At 31.3% G+C, this 17,261-nt stretch overlaps 1 protein-coding gene across 49 annotated transcripts in view; it reads right to left on the bottom strand.

The window, feature by feature from the left end:
- The window catches only part of RIMS1 (regulating synaptic membrane exocytosis 1), a 460,984-nt gene that overhangs the window by 146,652 nt on the left and 297,071 nt on the right, over positions 1–17,261 (bottom strand). For all 49 annotated transcript variants that reach the window (XM_029943495.1, XM_029943497.1, XM_029943511.1 and 46 more), the window contains 6 exons: positions 13,247–13,314; positions 12,054–12,164; positions 10,406–10,505; positions 6,198–6,321; positions 2,849–2,895; positions 395–507 (listed from right to left, as the gene is read on the bottom strand). In XM_029943495.1, the coding sequence (XP_029799355.1) occupies positions 395–507; positions 2,849–2,895; positions 6,198–6,321; positions 10,406–10,505; positions 12,054–12,164; positions 13,247–13,314 (563 nt within the window). The remainder of the gene's footprint in view (positions 1–394; positions 508–2,848; positions 2,896–6,197; positions 6,322–10,405; positions 10,506–12,053; positions 12,165–13,246; positions 13,315–17,261) is intronic.

Below are 17,261 nucleotides of genomic sequence, written 5' to 3'. Positions count from 1 at the left end.
TAAAAAGAGTATTTTAAAATTTTTTCAGGCTCCAGGCTCATAAGGTTAATTAAGTGGAACATGATTTTCTGAGTGTCTTATATCTTACCAACTGACCTTGGAAACTCACACACAATATATAATGGATATTTTATTTTGTTATGTTGTCATTTACCATTGAATGTTTATAACATCAGGGTATACTGTAGGCACTCAATAAACATTTCCAAATAAATATATGAATAAAGGCTAATCTAATACTTTAATAAATATATGCAAAATTGTTGAAATAGATTATGGTATTAGGTGACTACCAATATATCATAGGCTTCAAAATAAGCCATGCATTTTTAAGGATGGATTCAGAACTGTGAGAAAATCCTAAAGGTCCCTAACATGAACCAAAAATACTTACAGAAAGTTGTCCTGGCAAGACTTGGGGGGCATCTTTTAGAGCTCCAGGACTTGTTGGAGAAATAACAGAAATGGAAGGTCTTTCCATCTTCTGAGATTCAAAGGAACTTGAACCTAAAATGAGAAAAAAAATAAGTAATTTGTAATAACATTTATAATATATGTATAGGAATAAATATTTTTATAAAATGTTAAGTGCACTTATTATTTGTATAAAACCATAATTCAATACCATCAATAACAGTAAAACATACTTCCAATTAGATAATCCTAGAAAATGATCATACTGTCTTCTTTGGTTAATTGCCTATTTTAAAAGTATTAAGTATTTATAATGAAAAAATCAAATATTGTATTAATTTGCTTCAATTCATATTGGTTTTCTACATTTCTGGAGGGTATTTGTACAGTTCAGTTTCTTGCATAACCTCACACATAGGTAAAGGCGTCAGGCTTTTTTGATAAGAAAGGTGGTGCCTGTTATTTAATTACCTTGGCCAAAGAATCATCTATTATGAACTGTCCTTGCTGAAAGTAAAATGAATGTACATATAATATAATTAGTGAGTCACATCTAGGCCTAGAATTTGTCACTTTAAAAATAAGATTTACTATCTCTCTCAGTTTTGATGTTGAAATCAATCTCCTGAATGTCTGAGAATGCGGTCTCCAGTGATTCACCAGAAGAACCCACTTCACCCTCATGTGGAGGAGGCTGGCTGTCCACTTAGCCTCTCGGTGAGCCTTTCCCTCCTTTTTAAATAAGAGTTCTCCCTTCTCAGATCACTCTTAAAGTGCACCTTGACACCATTCACAGTATACAATGCCTATAGAATGCTATTACCCCAGCAAGTATAACTTTAAACTGGCAGCCATTCAAAATTTAGCTTTACTGATAAAACGCTCATGGAGCATTGCCTGAGGGTATGTCATCCACATATTTTTTTGTCGAAATACACACAAATTAAGTCTAAATTAAGCCGCATATCATCACTCTGTGCCCTTTAAAGATGTTAAGAAAGAGTTCCATAAAATTGTTATTATGCTTCTTTTATCAAGGATCCTTAGGATAATTTTTTCTTGGATCTTAGTACAAGAACACTTTGTTTCTAGTAATCAGTTTGTTTTAGTATTATAGCAGCTTATTTTTAAATAATATTGATACTACAAATTATGTAATTGGTCTCATTTTCTTTTGTGTATTGATTATCAGAAAGCTCAAAACTGAATATGAGCTCATCTAGCAGGTATGCATGTTGGAGACATTTGATATACAAACCTAATCTTTAGTTCCTTATTTATCCCACCCATACATTTTCTATCTCCTTATAACAATGATTACTTGGATCACTTGTTTTCCTCTTAAATCACCTTGTCTTTTGTATTTCTTTTTTTTAAATTTTTTATGTCTTTTATTTTATTTTGAGAGAGAGAGACAGAGAGTAAATGGGGGAGAGGCAGAGAGAGAGGGAGACAGAGAATCCGAAGCAGGCTCCAGGCTCTGAGCTGTCACCACAGAGCCTGATATAGGTCTTGAACCCACAGACTGTGAGATCATGACCTGAGCTGAAGTCGGACACTTAACCGACTGAGCCCCATATTTTGTATTTTCTGTAAGATGGGGTCCATAATAACACTTGGTCATCAAGCCCAAGGTATTGAATTTAATGGCAATCCAGTGCAAAGTAAATATCTGTATCACTTCCACATTCTCATGAAAACCTCATTACCTGTCTAGACTTTATTGCACACATTGTCATCTTCTATCACCTGGGGTGTCTTTAAAGGCTATGTAAATAATTCAACCCTTTAGCCTCACTGCCCCGTGACTCCCTTATATCCATTGAACTTTACCTCTACTCTACCTACTTATTTCCACAATCATAACTGACACTGTTATGCTGTTTTTAAATTATCTGTTAGTGTGCATGTTTCCTCCACTATAAGTCTAGCTCATGAGACTGAGCTAATTACCAATCAGACTGAATAATCCAGTATCGCAATAAATTTTTATGTACAACAAACAGAACTAGTACTTGTATATTAACTGAGTTTTGTGATGGTCCCGACTACTATGAGGGTATACTGCCAGTAAAGATTTTTGAATAGACTTTTTAATGGCTTTTATTTTATTTTGAGAGAGACAGAGAGTGAGTGGGGGAGAGGCAGAGAGGGAGGGAGACACAGAATCCTAAGCAGGCTCCAGGCACTGAGCTGTCATCACAGAGCCTCATGTGGGGGTCACAAAAAATGGGGGGATATAAAAAGAAAAATCTTAAAGTAGAACTTTGGATTTCCAATGATTGTCATAGTTGTCGACTTCTGATATCATTAGAGACAACTTTAGTATAGTAATACCAATTCACTTATATCAAAGAACTAAAGCAAATAGTAAATATTTATTCTTTAATTTCATTCTATATATATCATAATAGAAAATAAATCTTAAACTCACTGGATTCCAGTGGAGGATGGGAGCTCTCAGGGATCCGTGGAATATCACTAGAAGAAATCAGGGTGAAAACCCCGTTAGCTGAAGTATCCTGCCTGAGGCAATCACAACCACACATATTTTAGTGGTGCGAACAATCCTTTTGGGTCTTTACAGGTGTGGAAATGGACAGGAGTTACTATTAAGGCAATTACTAATATGCATAATTTTCAAACACCACACACACACGCACGCACGCACACACACAAACTGCAATAAAAATAAGTTTTTATATATTTAACAACAAAACACTTCAACATGACAACAATCAGACTAATATTGTGGCTAAAATTACCACAATATTTTTACTACCAAAACAGCAGGTTTTGGAAATAAAAAATGTTAAAGGTAATATTTTATTTCAATTCTAGAAAATCAAAATGACACATTTTACAAATCAGTAATATGCTTTACAAACACATCTGAAAGAGTTTACTGAATGAAAGGGATGAAAACATTTCTTGATAATAAAATAATATGGTGAATATCATGGGCAAAGTTAATAAAAAGAAAAGGATGAATTGCTTTGGAAAATAAAAATGGTTCAAGCTTGCAACAAAAAAGCTAAAATATTTTATATATGTGAATATATAATTCATATACACATACATAACCCTATATAGAGATTTGTATCTCTATACTGAAGTTAGCTAAATATATGGCCATCTATTGTATGATTAGAAAGTGACTCGTGAGAACACCCACTCCTGTCACACTCACAAAGTACTCTGAATAAATAAATGTTTAATTATAACCTCAGCTTAATCCATTATCCACTGTGACCTTAAGAACCCTGGACCAGCTTGTTTTGGGAAGTGTACTGCATAGAACTACTTTACCTATGGTTTTTCAAAGATTGTTTAATATCAATTTAAGGAGATTAACAATATGCAAGTATTAACATGACATATTAAAGCAGACTGGAGTTAGTAGCAACAGAGTTAATAGAATCATGTTAGAATATTATTTAAGCATTTCTAACCACTTACCAGTGACCTAACATCACTTTGACTTTGATTTTTCTTTGGACTATTGTGTGTGTGTTGGCAGGGGCAGAGGGCAGAAATAGAAACAAAAACAGTTTCTCTGATTATTTTCTGGACTCCTCATTTTCACTTTTAGTGCAAAGTAATTTTCATAACCACCTAAAATTCATGCTTCTTACAAAGGTAATACATCCTGTGTTATTTTATAAGTACATTTTTACATATTATTATTACTAGTAATTTGTATAAGTATTTTGTATGATAATTAAGAGACTAATTTGCAATACCTATGACACCAAGTATTTGAAGAAACCAACTATTTCTCTTCTATCATTTTCTAAATTTATCTAGGCAAATAAAAGTAAATTTTTAAAAAGATGCAATAAATTTTTAGATAGTACAACTTCTGTGAAAATCGGTCTCAAAGTCAATTATGAAAATTAGAATTTGGAACTCTAAAACCAGGTATAAGTTTTGGCTTTTTGTGTGTCTATGAAAGAAAGATTGTGGGGAAATTGCAAAATAACTTTAAAGTGATTTTGAATCAAAATTTTATAATGTTCATTGCTTCAGTAATATTTTCAGGAATAAATTTCCACATTTATAAACATGCCTCCTTAATTAGTTCTACAAGGTGTTAGAATAGTTCTAATACCAGTTATAAGTCAAGAATGTTATATTTGGTAGGCTGGCAAAAATGGTCCTTACCTCAAGATGGCTGATATTTCTTACACCATATTGATCAGTGCAAATGTAAGTTATATTTGGAAAGATATGCAGAATTACTATGCCACTAAACTATTAATAAATTTTGCTTTCTGCTTTATACTATAGAACTACATTAAACATAATTATTAAATACACCTAGAAAAATTCTTCTAGGATTCTAATAATTTTTCTGTTAACTGGAAAGTAGAAGCCAGATTTGGTTTTTAAGTAAAATTTTTCATTTCAAATTTTATTCTAACAATTTAGGATCTGACTATATAAATTATGATGTTTTTAAATTATTTTCATGCAAAAGTGAAAATAATGAAAATGTTATTCCAGTCCACTTTAATTGTCTGTTAGTTTTTTTAAGGTTACCAGAAAGCAATATTTTAGATGATTACTTTTAAACCACTACATATCTGAAAGTATTTGGCAATGTGTACAATGATTGATTTTAAATTCTTTTTTGAAACTTTTGATTCATTTTCCAATTTACTTACCTCTTTTCCAGCCTCATATTTACCTGAGCACTAGAACACATGTCATGTAAAACTAGCATATATTATAAAGTGTTGCTATTTAAGAAAAGCTGGCATGGAAATGTACAATACTTTTGCAAATGTCTTCAATGTTTAATCTTAATAATCACCACTTAAAATTGTTTAAAATCTTGCTTTTATTTTAGAGTTTATATATATTAGTATTATTCCTTGAAATATGTGACCATAAGTATTCAGTCCTTTGAAAATTAGGATAATTATATTTTCTTGTATGTTTTGCATTGACATATACACATAAGGACAACAAAAATTTAAGGCTATTAATTTTTCAATATATATCCTGAATTAATGGCTCTCTAATATTTTAGAGAACAGGAATAAGAGAGGGATTTATTTCCAAAAATATATTCAAACATTAAGCCAATTATAAGGAGATATTTCAAAATGCCTTCCAAAAAAATTACAGACTGGCAAAAAGAATATTCTGGACTTTGTGGGTTAGCCAGGAAAAGCCAACGTGTGGGGGACCCTATACACAGATTTAAAAAATTCCCATTGGCTACAGATAGTTAAATTATGCTAAAAATTGAGGTTTAAAAATATTATACCAATTATTATGACCAATATTTTAAAAACTTAAAATATTTCACACTCACTTAATTTTAAATAAAAGTGGGCACTACCCATGGGTAAAAATATAGAAAAAATATTCTCTTCTTAGTAAAATAATAAAAAGATCATGTAGATATGAAACAATTACTATTTTAAATGTCATAAAAAGATGAGTTGTTAGTGACTCCCTTTACAGAAACACTACTCATTCAGTTAAATTACTAAAAGAAAGTATTTTTAGTTTATATTCACTCTGAGAAATATATATCAATTATTTTGATACTACAGTTGTTAAATTGTGGAGCTTCTAAAATGTAGTGAAGAAAATTCAGTATTCAAGTTTAAAATGTTAAGAAATTTAAAAAATATAAAATGTATGTTCATAATTGAAGAAAAACTATCCATGTTATTAACATGTACTACGTGAATGTATAAACTTCTTTTTAAAACCCTACTAATACATGTAATTTACTAAACTTAAGAAGTAAGTTTTTTTAGCCTTACCCAATAGGCCTTGAAACAATAATTTCAACTTGAGGTTCTGATTTTGATTCTAAAATAATGTTGTAAACTTCTTCATTTGTAGCTCCCGGCAGGGGTTTACCATTCCATTCTAGAACTTCATCCCCTTGAATTTAAAAAAAAGGGTATTTTTTTACCTTATATATTCTGTTTATTTTTCTTATCTTTTCTCTTTTTTAACAAAGAAATGCAAAACATATACAAATAGTTTAATTGTCTAGGCCCTGCTCTCAAAAACAAATTGACTGACATATAATGTCAGCTGAATGGTTCTTCTAAACACTTTTTTCTTTTCTTCTTTCTTTTTTTCCTTTTTTCTTTCCCCCATAGAATATTACTGGTCACAGGAAACAGCACAATACAAAACTATCTTTATCTTCTGAAATATACCAGAAATAATATAAAAAATAATCTCATGCTATGGGATGGAATTAGCACAGCCTATTTGGAAACATTAAAAAATAATAATTAGCAGCATGTCCTCCATATAATAAATGCAGGCAGCTCTATATGTGAAAGATTCTTATTTAACTCTGGATAAATCCTCCTTTATTTTTGGTTGAAATAGCAATTAACATTTCTTAGCATGAATTTTCCAATTATAAGTCATGCTTCGTTATCTTCACCAGACGTACAACAGAATAAAAATGCATGAAAGGATTTGAATTCATACCCATAGGGCAACGCAGGTAGCTATGGCAAGGTTACAAAGCAAGCAGATGTAAAACTGTTGCATGACAGTTAACCCACTTCCAGATGTTCATAACACACACATTCTATACATAATATATATTGTGAGCTTTAACGTAAAACTAGAAAATATAATAATAATATAAAAAATTAGGATGGTACTCATTCTTTGCTAAATATTCTAAGATTAATCAAGGAGAATGATATAATGTTAAAATAGATGAGTTAATAATTTATTGTTGATATTTTAACTAGAGATTTTACCATAAATCATTTAGGAAAAATTGGGAAAAATTGTTTATTTTCATGAATGTTTAGAGCAGTTTTAGATCCCAAATGGTTCTCTGCACAGTACTCTTCAGTTCACAATAGCAGGCTCAACTGAAATATCCCAATTTCAATGATACTTTGAGATGTCTTAATTTTATTGTTTCTGCTCATCTTATTCTGTGTATGTAATGCTTTAGTATTTAATATATGATGAACTGATGAATCAATATGACCATTATATATAATATATGAAAGCTAACTGTAGACATGAGATGTTTCAGTTTTTAGGTGGGTCTTCTAAAAGAAATGTAGAAAAATTTTGTTTTGCTAGGACTATTTTAAAGTCTTTTTTCCCCAAATGTTTGCTTACTCAAAAATGAAAACTAAATATTTAAAAAGCATGTAATGCTGCTTTGGTTTGATAAAAGAGTATGGTTAATATTAGTAATTAAGTGATTTCTAATAGTTAGACCTAAGAAGTTACACAGCAAGGTGTTTTAAATAGGCAATGAATATACTTCAGTGTTAAAAAAAGAAATAAAATATAATTACAAATTTAACATATATCCAGTCTTTTAAATTTGATGAAGAACTAACTTGACAATAAACTATAAAAGAAAAAAATAAATAAATTTGACCAAGAAAAGAAATAAAGTTTATATCATGTGAATATTTGTATGTGCACGTGTATGTGTGTATGTATGAGAAAATGCTTTCTTAAACAATATTTACCCTGATACCTCCAATTCTATCATGTTCTACTTCATTTTTTAAATGATGGGTGTAAACCATTAAAGTGACTATATAGTAATGAGCTACAACCAACATTTTGTAAAAGCACTGAATTATAAAATTTATCCCCTTTCTAGATAGCAACCTGGAAGCATAACTCTTAATATCATATTAACTTAATACATGTATTTATTTACCAATCAAAATCTCCTAAAGTAGAAGGTGGTGTCTTTAACAATACTTATTTTTAAATGGATAATCTCTTCAGGCAGAGATATAGATTCTGATGATGCAAAGATAAAAATGAGATGTCCTCTGTCTTTGGTAGGAGAGATATACAGGAACGAACACCTTTACTAAAATGTTACACACAATGATAGGAGCTCATCTGAGGAAGAGAAAGAGAGCCAGGTAGTGCTAGGGAGATAGTAATTAGGTACTGTTCCAGGTGAGATATTAGGAAACACTTTAGAATCAAGACAACTTTAGATGAGTTTTGAAGAATGGAAAGGACTTCAAAAGGTAGAGCACAAGAGCAAAAAAGCAACCAGGCAGACAAGAGGCAGGGACCAGGTCTAACAGGTGGATAGCTTGCCAGGGATCTATAGGCAGACTGCCATGGCTGACTGGTAAAGTGGATGGTAACAGAGTGGCTGGAAAGGTTAGTAGAGGACAGAACTATAGAGCTTTGACTTGAGCAGGCCATGACTGGAGACAGTGAAGATTTTTAATAAGGAACACCTCAGTGTCAACCTTTATTTTGAGAATTAAACCAAGTAGTGTTATAGTGCATGGACTTAAGGGGAAGAAGCAGTATGGAAAGCTATGGCAAGATTAAAGCAAGATTGCAAATGCTGAACAAAGGTCATGTTAATAAAAAAACACCGCACTGTATTGGCTAGTGATGGTTATATGCAAATAGAAGGATGACTGTTCATAAAGTATAATGTAAATCAAACAGAATATATGATCTAATTTATTAAAATACTTCTTCCAAATGCATCAATTGCTTTTAGTGAAAAGTCCACTTCTTTATTTTGCAGTTATCTGAGCTGAGCTTTTAATATTTCAGATTTAAGTTTCTCAGACTCTAGGCATATATAAATGAAATTATATATAAATTATATAAATGAAATTAATCACTAAGGGATATTTTATATAGAAAACCCCCTTCACTGACTTTCTTAAGTAATCTTCTATTAAAATATAAAGACAAAATCAAAAGCCATTATGTTTATAATCTGCTCTGCAAATTTAGATTTCTGTAGTTATATCAGAGCACTACATTGATTCAAGGAATTCTTATACTTTTCTAAAAAGAGATTCATAAACTTTCTAAGGCTTGTTTTTCAGTCTTTAAACAAGCAAAGAATCAGTTTATTGATACAGTCAAATCTGATTGAGTTATTTTCTTATTAAATCACAAGTAGTCCCTGATAAACAATAGTGTACTATACCTCTATACATCTTCAAAGCTGTACATATTGCAGATGGAGAGAAATCTCTGATTTGGATTTTCTCCCTATACAACACCTGCACAGGAAGTCTTTATCAAGGAAAAAACCTAAATGATTTTGAACGGATATCCTGGTAATCAACTACAATGAAAATGTCTTTAATGGTTATAGAAAACTTTTCTATAGGTCTTAGTAATTACAATGTTAAGGTCTAAAAACTGAAAATAGCCTAGAAATGTTTTCTTTCTATGCGCTATGGGTTATTAATCCTCAATTCTATAGTTCAGCTTTCTCTATTTTCTTTATAATTGTTTTTCAAATGCATAAGCAGACACTCCAAGCAAAAGAATTCTACTAAACTGTGATAGTAAACCAGAAAAAATGTTAATATGATTTTAACTAAAATAAAGGATAAATAAAGATAGATTTTAAAGTGTGTTGCTACTGAATGCGGTAGATGTGAACATATTAAATGATTTTATTATATTATGTTAAGGTTTCAGAGCAACATAATTTAAATTTCCAAATACCAAGAAGTAGCATATCTGCATGAATACATGTCACAATAAAATTAACAAATTATATGTAATCTGTGTAAGAAATGTGATTATGATTGTATTTTACTAAAAACACCGCTACTGATAAGTGTTTTGGGACCACTGTGAGAAATGTTAGTAATTATAATAGTTTAAAATACAAAGAATTAATTAGTGATATTATTTTTTCTACAAAGCTAAATTGTTTTGGATTTTTCTAGCAAAATTATAAAGTCATCCACAAAAATTAGTAATCCTGCAGCATTTTGCATCTATTTACTTTTACATAAATAATAGAGATTCCTAATCTTACTCTCTCCAAATTGCTATTGATGTATAGTTACCTATTATTGCAGTAAATATCCATGCCAGGTGAAAAAAATCTTCATCCATGCACTAAAATTATTTATTTATTTAACTGACTTATATATAACTTACCCCACATTGAAAACCACCAACTCATGCAAAAAGTACACATTGTTTAAATGTTAAAAAGAAACTTTACCTGCTCGTAAGTGTCCAACTACATCTGCAAGGCTACCCTTCTTTACTTTGGTGATGAAGGCACCAAGGCGTCCTAAGTCAGTCATTTTTCCTCCAACAACCTGAGTAATAACAAACTTATAAGTTCCCAAGATTCATATTAAAACATAAATTTATTGCTTTGAGGAATTAATCTTACAGTCTTTTACCATGTATTTAGTATTGAGTGTAGTCAAATTAATAAACTGAAACATATATTTATTTAAAAGAGTGGCAGTCTAGTTTTAAAAAGAAAACATCTCATCATATTTGAAATGACAATGTGTCTGAAGGAAGTTCATGTACTGATTACTTATACTGACCTAATAATACAAAGGGACCAAAAATAGTGTATATCCTTAGAAGACAAATGCAAGGTCTTCCCTACTTTGAGAAGTGTGTGACACAGTTCACATTAGGGCTCATTTTTCTTTATCCTCAAAGTTCATGACTATTAATTAGAATTAAAGTTCTATATGTACATCATGCCCCGTTGTCACATTAGATCTTTATCCCTTTTGTATACCTTTAAGTAGAATATAAGATCTAAGACATAAAGACTATGGATTCAAACCAAGAATAGGCCACTTCTGGGAAACAATTTACCATGGTACAATGAAATTACATCTGAAATACATATTCTGATCTAACTCTTGAAGTCTGAGTTGTATTACTGAATGTTTAACACTTTCAACTGGCTTTTTCACCACTGTAACTAAAACTAAGTACATCAGAAAGGTTCTAAGTTTAATTTCTCCCAATGCAGGCACCAAGTGTGTATAAATAAAGGTGCAAGGCATATTCTCAGAGGTTGAGGCTGACTCACTGTACTTTGAGATATGCCCATTAGTAAAGGTGATCAGAATTATTTCATAGCAAGAGAAACAAATGTTAATAATAAATAACATGATACTATTAAGTGCATTAACTGAAGAAAAGTTTTAGTTGGATTAATAGTCAATGGTTTTGAAAAACTCAAATTAAGGCACAACTATAATACAATATATTAGTAAATAATTTTTAAGCCCATTTTTGAATGTTTCTCTAAGTTTCTGAAAGCAAATAAAATCATGTGATTTAACACACATACACATGCACACACATGATAAAAAGTGTATATTTGTTTTTCCTATAATAAAACATAATATTTTGCAATTTATTAGTTTTTCCTTATATCTTATATTTTTAAGGGACATATTTTACTTTCGATACTACCACAAAGTCTATTGTACTTAAGAAACAATTTCTTTAACGATGTTTTATGTTGTTTGTCAAGATAAAATAAAATTATGCAGTCCACGTTATCTAACATTACTACCTCCATTACAACCTTCTTGATGTAAAAATCAACCTTGAACTTCATACTCAGATAAAATATTATTTTCCTATATTTCATTGCAATTTCCTAATACATTTGTATGCCATATTAATAAAATGATTTTAAAACATTAATCCAGATAAAAATACTCTATCTACCATAAGACATCAATATTTGAACAAGACACATTCATTAGATGGATTTCAGTTTGGAGAAAAGAGGAAGATATTTAAAAATCATTGTCAGAAACTTTGATGAATTCAGCTTGTACTGTAATCCACCCTTGAGAAACATTTTAATTGAGCATACTTACTTTCAGACCCAGTAATGCACCTGATTCTTTGGGCATGGTTGTTCTCTTGTTCAGAATAACACGTCCAATTAATCGGTCCCCCTCTTTAGATGGTTGCCACGTTACAGGATGCTATTGAAATACGGATAAAGTTAGAAAAGATAAGTTGTTTTCTTTCCTATAGACACGTAATTATTGGCTGATATGATTTCCTCAGCTAAAGTCACCCTAGAAGAAATTATTTTGGTGGGTTCTACCCTCAACCTACAACAATTTACATTTACAGCAGCTACATTTTATTTGCAGCAGATTCTTAACTAAAGTTCTAAGAGTGGTCAGTTCTTAGTGGTTCTAAGTAAATCTCTAAAAAATTGTTCTGAGATGATTAAATTGAAATTTAAATATATCTGCTTATAGAAAGAAAACCTATTCTGTATTTTGAGCTGTTAATGTTAATATCATTAACAAATAATATCTCATTTATATATAGTCATCATTTAACAATTGCTTTTTACTTAATTTAAAATTGTTAGAGGGGCAACTGGATGACTCAGTTGGTTAAGGGCCCCACTCTTGATTTCGGTTCAGGTCATGATCTTATGAACCCTAAAACTGAGCTCCACTTCTGGCTCTGCATTGACAGTGTGGGGATGCAGGGGGGACTACTTGAGATTCCCTCTCTCTCTCTCTCTGCCTCTTCCTTGCTTATGCATGCTCACCCATGCACATGCTCTCTCAAAAATAAACACTTTTTAAAAAGAAAATAAAATTTGTTATAATCATTTAGTGATTTTTTCCCCTTCTAAACTGTACTACCTTAAATAAAATGAATATTTTCTCTTTTAAAATATAAATAGAGGGCACTTGGGTGGCTTGGTCAGTTAAGCATCTGACTCTTGATTTTGGCTCAGGTCATGATCTCATGGGTTGTGGGACTAAGCCCTGGATCAGGCTCCTTTCTGACAACAAGAAGTCTTCTGGGAGTCTCTCTTTCCCTCTTTCTTTGCCCTTCTCCTGCTCGCTCATGCATGTCCTCTCTCTCTCTCTCTCTCTCTCTCTCTCTCTCTCTCTCTCAAAATAAATAAATAAAACTTTTTTAAAAATGTATAATTAAACAGAGTAAGATTGCTATCTATCACATATCAAACATAGATAGGACAATGAACAGCACACATTGTCCCTAAGCTCCAACTTTCATTTCCCAGAAAGCTTACCGAACTAATTGGTGATGTTTCCCGGCTATGCCACGTGGCAGGATCCAACCAGTAATAATCCAAGTCACCTGCACCATGGGGGGGGGGGCGGGAATGAAAAGTGCAATGCTTTAAAGTAGAGAATGCATCATTTTAAGTATGACTTCTTCAGTCTATAAAGTAAAGGGTTATGAATATCATAATCTTGAGTGTGTACATCCCAAAATGATACACCCCTGCATTCTAAAGGCTGTAACCTAAATCTTTGGAATGAATGCGTGTTACAAATGCATTCCATACTATATACTACCTTTTATTCTCATAAATCAGCCTAGAATCACACATAGAAAGCACTGAAAGAACTGGGTTAACCCACTCCACCCTCCCTCGAGATACTATCCATATCAAGGCACAGCCTGCCATCTAGTGATGCTGATAAAAATTTTGTTCGATGAACTGAAATAAGTATTAAAACTTAGTGTCCCCCTTTCTATTCTCCTGAACTATGTCATATTCTTTCAAAATTAGCCTCTGGTCTCTATCCTCCTCCCTCATCAGCTGACACTAGCACATCGTTTTAGCACACAGGGCTGAATAGAGTATCAAGAATAACTTTTAACAAGAGTACAATACAACCAACAGGAAATCCAATTGTACCAGAGCCATAAAGAAGACTCAAAAATCCCAATTTTGTAAGCATGCATTTATAAACCTTTAATTTTGATTTTTTTGGCTCAAAAATATAATACTAAAGAGAACACCTGAGAAAAAAGGGAAAAAATAACAGAAAGCAGCAGTGCTTTCAGTATTTGGATAGGCAGAAAAGCCAGAATGGGTGAAGGTGAGAATAAATTATTTTACATTTTAAATATTACATTAAATCAATGAAAAATTTTCTCCTGATGGATCTTGAAAAAGAAAACAATTAAGGAATGTGAGTAAAGCATACCAACTAACTGATATATCTAGCTGAATGTTGGGAAAATACATTTTTCTGATATCTGTGAAAATCGCGAAGTATTGTATGTAGATGATATGCATGGCCCAACAGGCACTATAAAAGAAATGTGACAGAAAATGTAAAAGTGTTTAAAATCTGCAGGCATTAAAAAGCCCATACACCTAAGTTTCTTGGTAGTTATTTCCCTTTTCGTTTTTAACAGTATCTTAGAGGGGCACCTGGGCGGCTCAGGTTTTGAGTGCCCAACTTCAGCTGGGGTCATGAGCTCAGTCTGTGGGTTCTGGCCCGGGGTCAGGCTCTGCTTCGGATTCTGTGCCCCTCACCCAGCCACACCCCCGGCCGTGCACTGTCTCTCTCTCAAAAATAAATAAAACATTAACAGACTCTATTGTCAGAGTCCATATCCCTTTTAAAATCACATATTTTTAAATATGTACATGACTTGGTGCCAATGATTATTTTCTTTTGAACCACCTCAGTTAATGGAATATAAAGAAATTGTAAACAGACTGGGTTTTCATCCTTCTTTTATTTTTTTCCTGTTTATAAACTTCAGATGTTTTTGTTTTATTAATTTTTTTTCTTTGACTATAACTGACACAATGTTACATTAGTTTTAGGTGTATAACATAGTGATTCAACATTCCTATACATTATGCTGTGCTCACCACAGGTGTAGCTGCCATCTGTTACCATACAATGCTATTATAATACCCCTGACTAGATTCCTTGTACTTATTCCCATGACTGACTCATTTCACAAATGGAATCCTGCATCTCTTACTCCCCTTCACCTATTTGACCCATCTCCTGATTATATACTTATTCTTAAAGTTGCTTTTGTCTTTACTATTATGACACTCTTCCTCTTGAAATAAAAACTATGTATAATAATAATAAAATTGTAATTGCTATTAAGTAAATACAAATATCATTCAAAAGATTATTATAATTCATAAAGCTTTATCCCCAAAATTTCATATACCTATGAGTAAGAAAGCCTGATGACTTCTTAAATGCTGAGTAAATTTGAAATACTGTGAAAAATTAATAGAACACAAGATTTGTGGGGTTAAAGAAGAAAATTAGTCATTAAGTTGAAAGATGAACTGCTTTGAAGAGTCTTTGAGGTTAAAAAAAATGACAAAATCCATCCCATTTAAAAAACTTCAAGGGAACAAAGATTTTTATATCCTTCAATAACTTAGATCTTAAAAACTGTACACCTTCTCTGGCTCATGCTTCAATTCCTTGTATGGTGTTTCAACCCTGTGCTTTACTCCCCTTGTCCTAAGTAAATCTAGATATACATATATGATGAATCTTTCCTGTGCAGAAATTGATCCTTATATGCAAAGAACCAAAAGCTGATGATTCTGGTACATTTTGGTGATGATACCAAGCTCACTTTATTATAAAAACACTGCTTTCAAGCAATGGTATCCTCTCATCTATAAGTTTCGTATAATTATGATCTTAAATGGAAAGTCTAATTTAATTCATTTAAGATGGGATAATTTTGGTCATACATAGTATTGTTGATATCTACTAAAATTTAAATTTGAATGTATTAAGTATAAATTTAAAAGGCATTCAATATTTTAGTATACAATATTTGTACATATATTTAATATATAACTACACTTCATATCCTGAATAGTTGCTAACAGTATTCTGAACACCCATTTCACTATCATCCATTAAAATATAATGTTTTTGCTTAAGGACTTATGAGAAATAATCTAAAACCTAAATATGTAGTTTTAAACTTATTTTTTCTTCCCAAATAATTACTAATTGTTAAAGATGTTATTGACTTTTTAAGTACTGCAATTTGTCTTTATAAGTTATATTTATCCATTATTAATGGACTAAGCAACACTCAATAAAACCACCTCCTAAAATATTCAGAATCTAGTATTTAATTAATATAAAACACTTTCCTTATTTTTCTAAAGATGATTAAAGAAACTGATTTCCAAGTAACATAGCTACAAAATGATAAATTCATGGTATTTGCTTAAGGAACTGATACAAAACCATTTAGGTTTCAATGTTCAATGTAACTATAAAGAAACAAATGTACAATTATCATTAATTTAGATCCAGGGAATAGATCAGTCTACTGAAATGGCTCAAATTTATAAATAGCCAAAGTTCAATAGTGTTATAATTTTGAGTATTATTTTTTGTTAAAACTTTAAAAATAGACTTTCATCCTACCCCTTATGAAAAAAGTAGTTAACATTCATTGCACAAGTAAGTCAGCTAAATGACTCCCAAACCTTCAGTAAAGAGAACCAGCTTTTCCCAACCCAGGTTATTACCATCAGAGGATGTAACAATGTATAAATATGCACCTCTATGATTTAAAAATTTTGTATCATATGATATTTAATGTCTAAGCACAATAGATTCCAATGAGACCAAAGTCAATTGAACAAAAATGCTTTCTAAATCATATAGATGCATGACTGTGTATGAATATATTAAAATCATAACTGATTTACAAAATAAATATCTAACTATTTAAATGATAATTACTTGACCAAGTGGAATGTGTATCAGATGTGTAGGTAGCAAAATAAAGGTTATATATACATCAAAGCTGTTAAGTATTAGAAAATTTGGACTTCTTTTCCATTTCCACAAGAAGTAAACAGCATTTTTTTAACCTCATTATGATGATGGTGATAAAAGATGGACTCAAACTGAGTCCACGATTACTCACAGTAACTTCACAATTCCAAATACATATCCATAACTATGTTGCTTGTCACTCAAAGAAAATATTCTTCCTACATAGTACAAATTGTTGTTATCCAAAGAAATTATGAAATTCACGTTCCAAAAATCGATAGAATCATCCTTCCCAGAGATGTCCTATATCTCTTAAAATATTTTCCTCTTTTATTTTTGTTTATCCTCTATAGTAGGATGTGTATTGGGCCTAAGTAAAATTAAATAAATCCTAATATACTTTAATGTAGCATAGCACACAGACAAATTAAAATATTGGGCAAAAATAAATTTGTTGAATGTATGCAGTGCACACACAAAAACCAACTCAAGTTC

This window comes from Suricata suricatta, chromosome 7, assembly GCF_006229205.1.
Source record: "Suricata suricatta isolate VVHF042 chromosome 7, meerkat_22Aug2017_6uvM2_HiC, whole genome shotgun sequence".
Classification (NCBI taxonomy): domain Eukaryota; kingdom Metazoa; phylum Chordata; class Mammalia; order Carnivora; family Herpestidae; genus Suricata; species Suricata suricatta.
The sequence above is the reverse complement of the archived record's forward strand: the minus strand, read 5'-3'. Positions and strand labels throughout refer to the sequence as shown.